General features: G+C 44.2%; 1 protein-coding gene across 2 annotated transcripts in view; it reads right to left on the reverse strand.

The window, feature by feature from the left end:
- Window positions 1-12,500, reverse strand: part of LOC110518702 (phospholipid-transporting ATPase ID-like) — an 83,873-nt gene that overhangs the window by 21,584 nt on the left and 49,789 nt on the right. For both annotated transcript variants that reach the window (XM_036939292.1, XM_036939282.1), the window contains 7 exons: window positions 9,199-9,233; window positions 8,821-8,980; window positions 6,070-6,258; window positions 2,449-2,564; window positions 2,117-2,281; window positions 1,200-1,311; window positions 778-883 (listed from right to left, as the gene is read on the reverse strand). In XM_036939292.1, the coding sequence (XP_036795187.1) occupies window positions 778-883; window positions 1,200-1,311; window positions 2,117-2,281; window positions 2,449-2,564; window positions 6,070-6,258; window positions 8,821-8,980; window positions 9,199-9,233 (883 nt within the window). The remainder of the gene's footprint in view (window positions 1-777; window positions 884-1,199; window positions 1,312-2,116; window positions 2,282-2,448; window positions 2,565-6,069; window positions 6,259-8,820; window positions 8,981-9,198; window positions 9,234-12,500) is intronic.

A 12,500-nucleotide genomic window follows, 5' to 3' on the forward strand; every position in this document is an offset into this window, starting at 1 on the left:
GATGGATAGATGGAGGAATAGAGAGATAGATGGATAGAGGGAGGAATAGAGATAGATGACAGAGGGAGGAATAGAGAGATAGATGGATAGAGGGAGGAATAGAGAGATAGATGGATAGAGGGAGGAATAGAGATAGATGACAGAGGGAGGAATAGAGAGATAGATGGATAGAGGGAGGAATAGAGAGATAGATGGATAGAGGGAGGAATAGAGAGATAGATGGATAGAGGGGTGAATAGAGAGATAGATGGATAGAGGGAGGAATAGAGAGATAGATGGATAGAGGGAGGAATAGAGTGATAGATGGATAGAGGGAGGAATATAGATAGATGACAGAGGGAGGAATAGAGAGATAGATGGATAGAGGGAGGAATAGAGAGATAGATGGATAGAGGGAGGAATAGAGAGATAGATGGATAGAGGGGTGAATAGAGAGATAGATGGATAGAGGGAGGAATAGAGTGATAGATGGATAGAGGGAGGAATATAGATAGATGACAGAGGGAGGAATAGAGAGATAGATGGATAGAGGGAGGAATAGAGAGATAGATGGCTAGAGGGAGGAATAGAGATATAGATGGATAGAGGGAGGAATAGAGAGATAGATGGATAGAGGGAGGAATAGAGAGATAGATGGATAGAGGGAGGAATAGAGATAGATGACAGAGGGAGGAATAGAGAGATAGATGGATAGAGGGAGGAATAGAGAGATAGATGGCTAGAGGGAGGAATAGAGAGATAGATGGATAGAGGGAGGAATAGAGGTAGTTAGAGTACCTGAGTTCCTCTCTAACACTCAGCACTGTGTTTCCACTGATGATGAACACCTCAGTCATATCACCAGTCAGCATCTTACAGGAGTAACCTATATTAACTGCTGTCTCTGAGAGACAGAGAGAGAGAGAGAGACAGAAAGAGAAAGAGAGGCAGAGAGAGAGACAAGGAGAGATACATAAAGAGAGAGACAGAGAGAAAGACAGACAGAGAGAGAGACAGAAAGAGACAGACAGAGAGAGAGAGACAGAAAGAGACAGAAAGAGAGACAGAGAGACAGGAAGAGACAGAGATACAGAAAGAGAGACAGAGAGAGAGACAGAAAGAGAGACAGACATGTTTTAGTTTATCCTAGTTTTAAATAGCCAGCTCTAGTTTGTTTGTGTCTGTGTGTGTGTCTGTCTGTGTGTGTTTGTGTGTCTCACCCTGTTTGTCTCCAGTGAGGACCCAGATCTTGATGTTAGCGAGAGAGAGGATAGCGATGGTCTCAGGAACTCCCTCCTGTAGCTTATCCTCTATGGCTGTGGCTCCCAGGAGCTAGAGTAGAATAGAGCATAGAGCAGAGTAGAATAGAGCAGAGTAGAATAGAGCATAGAGCAGAGTAGAATAGAGCAGAGTAGAATAGAGCATAGAGCAGAGTAGAATAGAGCATAGAGCAGAGTAGAATAGAGCAGAGTAGAATAGAGCAGAGTAGAATAGAGCAGAGTAGAGCAGAGTAGAGCATAGAGCAGAGTAGAATAGAGCAGAGTAGAATAGAGCATAGAGCAGAGTAGAATAGAGCAGAGTAGAATAGAGCATAGAGCAGAGTAGAATAGAGCATAGTGTAGAATAGAGCAGAGTAGAGCATAGAGCAGAGAGAAGAGCAGAATAGAGCAGAGTAGAACAGAGCATAGAGTACAATAGAGCATAGAGTAGAATATAGCATAGAGTAGAATAGAGCAGAATAGAATAGAGCAGAGCAGAGTAGAATAGAGCATAGAGCAGAGTAAAATAGAACATAGAGCAGAGTAGAATAGAGCAGGGTAGAAAAGAGAATAGAGTAGAATAGAGAAGAGTAGAATAGAGCCGAATCGAATAGAGCAGAGTAGAATATAACTTTATTACCAGTTACACAAGTTGATAGAAATGTATTTTGGTGCAAATTATGTTACAGAGAGGACACACGTGCTCACACACGCACACACACACACACACACACACACACACACACACACACACACACGCACGAACACACGCACACACAAACGTACGCACACACACACACACACACACACATACACGCAGACACACATGCAGACACCCTCTGCCCTGCACACACACAGACAAACACACAGCGTGATACCATCATGTCCTGTTCTATGTGTTCATATATGTCAGCCAGTCTGTCCTCTCTACAGTCTGTAGCTCTGTCTGCTTGGCGGTGTCTCTCTGACCACTCCTCCCACTGCTCCTCTGACAGGTCTCTGTAGGCCAGGGCCAGGGTCCGCAGACCGTCCCCAGCATACTCCTAGACACACAAGTGAATTGAAGAATTGATAAACAATCAATCATCTCCTGATGGCTATAGTAGTGTGCAGGAAAACATTTAACCACCAGAGGGCAGTGCTGTTACTTGTATAAAAGAGAGCTGTGATAGGCTGAATAGGAACTCTGATTATTTTGTTTGTAACTCACATTAAGGTGATCTGTTGTGATGTTCATCAGGTGATTGTTGGAGGAGTGGAGCCTCTCAAACAACAGAGTATCAGCTCCTTTACAGTATAGACGGATCCTCCCCTCGGGGTTACGCACTGCAGACAGACACATACTTTAATATGATCTGGGTTAAGCACTGCAGACAGATACATAATTTAATATGATATGGGTTAAGCACTGCAGACAGAGTCATACTTTAATATGAACTGGGCTAAGCACTGCAGACAGAGACATATTTTAATATGATCTGGGTTACGCACTGCAGACAGAGACATACTTTAATATGATCTGGGTAACGCACTGCAGACAGACACATACTTTAATATGATCTGGGTAACGCACTGCAGACAGACACATACTTTAATATGAACTGGGCTAAGCACTGCAGACAGAGACATATTTTAATATGATCTGGGTTACGCACTGCAGACAGAGACATATTTTAATATGATCTGGGTAACGCACTGCAGACAGAGACATATTTTAATATGATCTGGGTAACGCACTGCAGACAGACACATACTTTAATATGATCTGGGTAACGCACTGCAGACAGACACATACTTTAATATGAACTGGGCTAAGCACTGCAGACAGAGACATACTTTAATATGATCTGGGTTAAGCACTGCAGACAGAGACATACTTTAATATGATCTGGGTTACGCACTGCAGACAGAGACATATTTTAATATGATCTGGGTAACGCACTGCAGACAGAGACATATTTTAATATGATCTGGGTAACGCACTGCAGACAGACACATACTTTAATATGAACTGGGCTAAGCACTGCAGACAGAGACATATTTTAATATGATCTGGGTAACGCACTGCAGACAGAGACATACTTTAATATGATCTGGGCTAAGCACTGCAGACAGACACATACTTTAATATGATCTGGGTTACGCACTGCAGACAGAGTCATACTTTAATATGATCTGGGTTACGCACTGCAGACAGAGTCATACTTTAATATGGTCTGGGCTAAGCACTGCAGACAGAGTCATACTTTAATATGATCTGGGTTACGCACTGCAGACAGAGACATACTTTAATATGATCTGGGCTAAGCACTGCAGACAGAGACATACTTTAATATGATCTGGGCTAAGCACTGCAGACAGAGACATACTTTAATATGATCTGGGCTAAGCACTGCAGACAGAGTCATACTTTAATATGATCTGGGCTAAGCACTGCAGACAGAGACATACTTTAATATGATCTGGGTTAAGCACTGCAGACAGAGACATACTTTAATATGATCTGGGCTAAGCACTGCAGACAGAGACATACTTTAATATGAACTGGGCTAAGCACTGCAGACAGAGACATATTTTAATATGATCTGGGTAACGCACTGCAGACAGAGACATACTTTAATATGATCTGGGTTACGCACTGCAGACAGAGTCATACTTTAATATGATCTGGGCTAAGCACTGCAGACAGAGTCATACTTTAATATGATCTGGGCTAAGCACTGCAGACAGAGACATATTTTAATATGATCTGGGTAACGCACTGCAGACAGAGACATACTTTAATATGATCTGGGTTACGCACTGCAGACAGAGTCATACTTTAATATGATCTGGGCTAAGCACTGCAGACAGAGTCATACTTTAATATGATCTGGGTTACACACTGCAGACAGATACATACTTTAATATGATCTGGGTTACGCACTGCAGACAGACACATACTTTAATATGATCTGGGCGAAGCACTGCAGACAGAGTCATACTTTAATATGATCTGGACTAAGCACTGCAGACAGAGTCATACTTTAATATGATCTGGGTTATGCACTGCAGACAGAGTCATACTTTAATATGATCTGGGCTAGGCACTGCAGACAGAGTCATACTTTAATATGATCTGGGCTAGGCACTGCAGACAGAGACATACTTTAATATGATCTGGGTTACGCACTGCAGACAGAGACATACTTTAATATGATCTGGGTTACACACTGCAGACAGACACATACTTTAATACGATCTGGGTTACGCACTGCAGACAGAGTCATACTTTAATATGATCTGGGTTACGCACTGCAGACAGAGTCATACTTTCATATGATCTGGGTTACGCACTGCAGACAGACACATACTTTAATATGATCTGGGCTAAGCACTGCAGACAGAGTAATACTTTAATATGATCTGGGCTAAGCACTGCAGACAGAGTCATACTTTAATATGATCTGGGTTACGCACTGCAGACAGAGTCATACTTTAATATGATCTGGGCTAAGCACTGCAGACAGAGTCATACTTTAATATGATCTGGGTTACGCACTGCAGACAGATACATACTTTAATATGATCTGGGTTACGCACTGCAGACAGAGTCATACTTTAATATGATCTGGGCTAAGCACTGCAGACAGAGTCATACTTTAATATGATCTGGGTTACGCACTGCAGACAGAGACATACTTTAATATGATCTGGGTTACACACTGCAGACAGAGACATACTTTAATATGATCTGGGTTACGCACTGCAGACAGAGTCATACTTTAATATGATCTGGGTTACGCACTGCAGACAGAGTCATACTTGCATATGATCTGGGTTACGCACTGCAGACAGACACATACTTTAATATGATCTGGGCTAAGCACTGCAGACAGAGTCATACTTTAATATGATCTGGGCTAAGCACTGCAGACAGAGTCATACTTTAATATGATCTGGGTTATGCACTGCAGACAGAGTCATACTTTAATATGATCTGGGCTAAGCACTGCAGACAGAGTCATACTTTAATATGATATGGGCTAAGCACTGCAGACAGAGACATACTTTAATATGATCTGGGTTACGCACTGCAGACAGAGACATACTTTAATATGATCTGGGTTACGCACTGCAGACAGACACATACTTTAATATGATCTGGGCTAAGCACTGCAGACATAGACATACTTTAATATGAACTGGGCTAAGCACTGCAGACAGAGACATACTTTAATATGATCTGGGTAACGCACTGCAGACAGAGACATACTTTAATATGATCTGGGTTACGCACTGCAGACAGACACATACTTTAATATGATCTGGGTTACACACTGCAGACAGAGTCATACTTTATAATGATCTGGGCTAAGCACTGCAGACAGAGACATACTTTAATATGATCTGGGTTACGCACTGCAGACAGAGTCATACTTTAATATGATCTGGGCTAAGCACTGCAGACAGAGACATACTTTAATATGATCTGGGCTAAGCACTGCAGACAGAGACATACTTTAATATGATCTGGGTTACGCACTGCAGACACACTAACTAAATGTTAGACTAAAAGAAATGTGAGATAATGTCTAGATGCTGACTGGGCTGATGAGACAGTGGATTGCGCAATCAGATGAAACAGAGTAAATAGGCATTTTAATGTCATATATATATATATATTGTTGTACAGTATGTTTTATACAAAGATGTTTACCCCTGTTTATTGTTTTATTTTGCTCTTGCGTAAGTTGCTGAAGTGCACTACGTTAAGGTGTGTTTGGTGAGCGTCTACTGTATGTCAAGGTGTGTGCGTTATGTGTGAGTGCGTATGCATGCATGCGTATACCTATAACGGACATCCTCTTGCGGATGTTGTTGAAGTCGAGGATGGCCAGCAGTGTGTATGTGACGGGTCGGCCCAGCTCTGTCACAGTGACAGTACCAGGGGTTCTAGACCGGAACACAAAACCAAAGTTCCTGGCTGCTGTCACCAACGCACCCTCATCTGGAGACTGGGCCTTATACATCAACTCTCCTAGAGGGGGTAGAGTGGGGGAGTCAGAGAGAGAGCAATGGGGGGGAGAGAGCAATGGGGGAGGGAGAGAGAGAGCGATGGGGGAGAGAGAGAGAGAGAGAGAGAGAGAGAGAGAGAGGTGAGAGAGGTGAGAGAGGTGAGAGGGAAAGAGGTGAGAGAGGGAGAGAGAGAGAGAGAGAGAGAGAGAGAGAGAGAGAGAGAGAGGTGAGAGAGAGAGAGAAAGAGGTGAGAGAGGGAGAGAGAGAGAGGTGAGAGAGGTGAGAGGTGAGAGAGAGAGAGAGAGAAAGAGGTGAGAGGGAGAGAGAGAGAGAGAGAGAGAGAGAGCGAGAGAGAGAGAGAGAAAGAGGTGAGAGAGAGAGAGAGAAAGAGGTGAGAGAGGGAGAGAGAGAGAGAGGTGAGAGGTGAGAGAGAGAGAAAGAGGTGAGAGAGGGAGAGAGAGAGAGAGAGAGAGAGAGAGAGAGAAAGAGGTGAGAGAGAGAGAGAGAAAGAGGTGAGAGAGAGAAAGAAAGAGGTGAGAGAGAGGTGAGAGAGGGAGAGAGAGAGAGGTAAGAGAGGGAGAGAGGTGAGAGAGAGAGAGAGAGAGAGAAAGAGGTGAGAGAGGGAGAGAGAGAGAGAGAGAGAGAGAGAGAGAGAGAGAGAGAGAGAGAGAGAGAGAGAGAGAATACAGTATCTATTCAACACATTCTATACATGTAGGTGAACACAAAAGACAACATGCTTTTAAGATGCACTATGCAAAAACCCCTCCGCCATTTCATGGTTCGCCGAATTTCAGTTTATGTGACAAAACAAGCAATGCAGAGTGTAGAGAATCATTGTACCATCTAAACCACTATGAAATACATTTTAAACAACCAAAAATATACACTGAACAGAAATATAAACGCAACATGTAAAGTCCCATGTTTGATGAGCTGAAATGAAATATCCCATAAATGTTCCATACTCTCTACTCATACTCTAGAGCTTATTTCTCTCAAATGTTGTGCATCAATTTGTTTACATTCCTGTTAGTGAGAATTTGTCCTTTACCAAGATAATCCATCCACCTGTCACATATCAAGAAGCTGAATAAACAGGGTGATCATTAGACAGGTGCACCTTGTGCTGGGGACAATAAAAGGCCACTCTAAAATGTGCAGTTTTGTCACACAACACGTTTCAGGTTTTGAGGGAGCGTGCAATTGGCATGCTGACTGCAGGAATGTCACCAGAGCTGTTGCCAGAGAATTGTATGTTCATTTCTCTACCATAAGCAGCCTCCAACGTCGTTTCATAATTTGGAAGTACGTCCAACCAGCCACACAACTGCAGACCACGTGTAACCACGCCAGTCCAGGACCTCCACATCTGGCTTCTTCACCTGCGAGATCGTCTGAGACCAGATACCCGGACAGCTGATTTTCTGTCTGTAATAAAGCCCTTTTGTGGGGAAAAACTAATTCTAATTGGCTGGGCCTTGCACCCCTGTGGGTGGGCCAGTCTCCCAAGTAGGTGGGCCTATGTCCTCTCAGGCCCACCCAAGGCTGCACCCCTGCCCAATCATGTGAAGTCCATAAATTAGGGCTTAATGAATTTATTTCAATTGACTGATTTTCTTATATGAACTGTAACTCAGTAAAATATTTTGGTTCAGTATAGTATGTTCAGCTGTTTGAAGCTGGTTACAAAACACAAAGTAAAAGATGCCAAAACAAAACATAAGAACGGGAAGCATAGATATAGCACACATAGACTTTCTCCTTTCAATGAGCAGATTCATAACTCACATTTCTATGTTAACCTCTATGTGAACCTCTATGTGAACCTCTATGTGAACCTCTATGTGAACCTCTATGTGAACCTCTATGTTAACCTCTATGTGAACCTCTATGTGAACCTCTATGTTAACCTCTATGTGAACCTCTATGTGAACCTCTATGTGAACCTCTATGTGAACTTGGGTTGCCCAAAAAGTGACATATTGCAGCTTTAAAAACATGGACTATAATTACAAGTTCAACTTATTGCTCCTCATCTCCCATCTCTCCCTCTCTTTCCCTCTACCCCTCTCTCACTCTCCTTCTCCTCATCTCCCTCCCTCTCTTTCCCTCTACCCCTCTCTCACCCTCCTTCTCCTCTTCTCCCATCTCTCCCTCCCTCTCTTTCCCTCTACCCCTCTCTCACCCTCCTTCTCCTTCCATCTCTCCCTCTATAACCCTCATTCCCCCTCTCTCATCCTCCCTCTATCTAACCCTCATTCCCTCTATCTCGCTCTCTCTTACCCTACTTCTATTCCTCCCTCTATTGCTCTCACCCTCCCTCTCCTTCTATTCCTCCCTCTATCGCTCTCGCCCTCCCTCTCCTTCTATTCCTCCCTCTATCTCTCTCTCTCACCCTCCCTCTCCTTCTATTCCTCCCTCACCCCCCCTCTCCTTCTATTCCTCACTCTATCCCTCGCTCACCCTCCCTCTCATTCTATTCCTCCCCCTATCCCTCTCTCTCACCCTCCCTCTCCTTCTATTCCTCCCTCCATCCCTCTCTCTCACCCTCCTTCCATCCCTCCCTCCCACTATCACTCACCCTCCTTCTTCTCCTCACTCATGACGGTGTGACAGAGGGAAAGCAGCCGGAAGAACTCGTGGCTGTGAAGGTCTCCCAGCTTCACCGACTTCAGCAGACCGTTGTCATAGTAACAGAAGTCAGGGTCCGCCAGGGGGTTGAAGGAGGAGAAGTCTAGCCTCTGGAAAGAGAGAAGAGGAGAGAGAGAAGGGGAGACAGAGAAGGGGGGAAGAGAGGAAGGAGGACAGTTGTAGTATTCACCGTTAGAACTATGCTTTGTATTCTCCTATGGTCAAATAGCAAAGTGCACAGTGCCAGAGTGATGTCATTGCCACAGAGCAAGCTGAACAGTATGCTGTGTTGTTAGTCATACTGTTAGTCTTACGTTAGCCTGCTCACCTTTGGCTGTGCTCCCAACAGGTCGATCACCTCACCTGACAATAGAACACACTCACACTTAGACTCAGAGTTACCCAGCACCACAAGGACGTCTGCAACATTGACTGGGGGAACAGGACAGTGCTGATTTGATCTGATTTGTGTGTGTATTGTTCTATTTGTATTTATTAAGAATCCCCATTAGTTCCTGCCAAGGCAGCAACTACTCTTCCTGGGGTTTATTATGGATCCCCATTAGTTCCTGTCAAGACAGCAACTACTCTTCCTGGGGTTTATTATGGATCCCCATTAGTTCCTGTCAAGACAGCAGCTACTCTTCCTGGGGTTTATTATGGATCCCCATTAGTTCCTGTCAAGGCAGCAACTACTCTTCCTGGGGTTTATTATGGATCCCCATTAGTTCCTGTCAAGACAGCAGCTACTCTTCCTGGGGTTTATTATGGATCCCCATTAGTTCCTGTCAAGGCAGCAACTACTCTTCCTGGGGTTTATTAAGAATCCCCATTAGTTCCTGTCAAGACAGCAACTACTCTTCCTGGGGTTTATTATGGATCCCCATTAGTTCCTGCCAAGACAGCAGCTACTCTTCCTGGGGTTTATTATGGATCCCCATTAGTTCCTGTCAAGGCAGCAACTACTCTTCCTGGGGTTTATTATGGATCCCCATTAGTTCCTGTCAAGGCAGCAACTACTCTTCCTGGGGTTTATTATGGATCCCCATTAGTTCCTGCCAAGGCAGCAACTACTCTTCCTGGGGTTTATTATGGATCCCCATTAGTTCCTGTCACGGCAGCAACTACTCTTCCTGGGGTTTATTATGGATCCCCATTAGTTCCTGCCAAGGCAGCAGCTACTCTTCCTGGGGTTTATTATGGATCCCCATTAGTTCCTGCCAAGACAGCAGCTACTCTTCCTGGGGTTTATTATGGATCCCCATTAGTTCCTGCCAAGGCAGCAACTACTCTTCCTGGGGTTTATTATGGATCCCCATTAGTTCCTGCCAAGGCAGCAACTACTCTTCCTGGGGTTTATTATGGATCCCCATTAGTTCCTGCCAAGGCAGCAGCTACTCTTCCTGGGGTTTATTATGGATCCCCATTAGTTCCTGCCAAGACAGCAGCTGCTCTTCCTGGGGTTTATTATGGATCCCCATTAGTTCCTGCCAAGACAGCAGCTACTCTTCCTGGGGTTTATTATGGATCCCCATTAGTTCCTGCCAAGGCAGCAACTACTCTTCCTGGGGTTTATTATGGATCCCCATTAGTTCCTGCCAAGACAGCAGCTACTCTTCCTGGGGTTTATTATGGATCCCCATTAGTTCCTGCCAAGGCATCAGCTACTCTTCCTGGGGTTTATTATGGATCCCCATTAGTTCCTGCCAAGACAGCAGCTACTCTTCCTGGGGTTTATTATGGATCCCCATTAGTTCCTGCCAAGACAGCAGCTACTCTTCCTGGGGTTTATTATGGATCCCCATTAGTTCCTGTCAAGGCAGCAGCTACTCTTCCTGGGGTTTATTATGGATCCCCATTAGTTCCTGCCAAGACAGCAGCTACTCTTCCTGGGGTTTATTATGGATCCCCATTAGTTCCTGCCAAGACAGCAGCTACTCTTCCTGGGTTCCAGCAAATATTAAGGCAGTAATATACATTATAGTACCATTTTTAAACATTGAAATATATTTAACAACAGATTTCACACCACATTAAGCGTGTGCCCTCAGGCCACTACTCTACTACTACACACAATCCAGGTGTACTGTGTGTATACTGTGTACATGTGTGTATAGTGTTTAAGTTGTGTGTATAGTGTGTATGTTGTGTGTATAGTGTATATGTTGTATGTGTGTGACTCTTTACAGTCCTTGCTGTTCCATAAGGTGTATTTGTATCAGTTTTTTTTCCAAATCTGATAGACTGTAGTATATATGTAGTATACCCACCCTAAATCTGATAGACTGTAGTATATATGTAGTATACACACCATAATCTGATAGACTGTAGTATATATGTAGTATACACACCTTAAATCTGATAGACTGTAGTATATATGTAGTATAATCACCTTAAATTTGATAGACTGTAGTATACAGTGGGGAGAACAAGTATTTGATACACTGCCGATTTTGCAGGTTTTCCTACTTACAAAGCATGTAGAGGTCTGTAATTTTTTATCATAGGTACACTTCAACTGTGAGAGACGGAATCTCAAACAAAAATCCAGAAAATCACATTGTATGATTTTTAAGTAATTCATTTGCATTTTATTGCATGACATAAGTATTCCATACATCAGAAAAGCAGAACTTAATATTTGGTACAGAAACCTTTGTTTGCAATTACAGAGATCATACGTTTCCTGTAGTTCTTGACCAGGTTTGCACACACTGCAGCAGGGATTTTGGCCCACTCCTCCATACAGACCGTCTCCAGATTCTTCAGGTTTCGGGGCTGTCGCTGGGCAATACAGACTTTCAGCTCCCTCCAAAGATTTTCTATTGGGTTCAGGTCTGGAGACTGGCTAGGCCACTCCAGGACCTTGAGATGCTTCTTACGGAGCCACTCCTTAGTTGCCCTGTCTGTGTGTTTTGGGTTGTTGTCATGCTGGAAGACCCAGCCACGACCCATCTTCAATGCTCTTACTGAGGGAAGGAGGTTGTTGGCCAAGATCTCACGATACATGGCCCCATCCATCCTCCCCTCAATACAGTGCAGTCATACTGTCCCCTTTGCAGAAAAGCATCCCCAAAGAATGATGTTTCCACCTCCATGCTTCACGGTTGGGAAGGTGTCTTGGGGTTGTACTCATCCTTCTTCTTCCTCCAAACACGGCGAGTGGAGTTCAGACCAAAAATCTCTATTTTTGTCTCATCAGACCACATGACCTCCTCCCATTCCTCCTCTGGATCATCCAGATGGTGATTGGCAAACTTCAGACGGGTCTGGACATGCGCTGGCTTGAGCAGGAGGACCTTGCATACGCTGCAGGATTTTAATCCATGACGGCGTAGTGTGTTACTAATGGTTTTCTTTGAGACTGTGGTCCCAGCTCTCTTCAGGTCATTGACCAGGTCCTGCCGTGTAGTTCTGGGCTGATCCCTCACCTTCCTCATGATCATTGATGCCCCACGAGGTGAGATCTTGCATGGAGCCCCAGACTGAGGGTGATTGACTGCCATCTTGAACTTCTTCCATTTTCTAATAATTGCGCCGACAGTTGTTGCCTTCTCACTAGGTTGCTTGCCTATTGTCCTGTAGCCCATCCCAGCCTTGTGCAGGTCTACAATTATATCCCTGATGTCC

This window comes from Oncorhynchus mykiss, chromosome 2 (genome assembly GCF_013265735.2).
Source record: "Oncorhynchus mykiss isolate Arlee chromosome 2, USDA_OmykA_1.1, whole genome shotgun sequence".
NCBI lineage: Eukaryota > Metazoa > Chordata > Actinopteri > Salmoniformes > Salmonidae > Oncorhynchus > Oncorhynchus mykiss.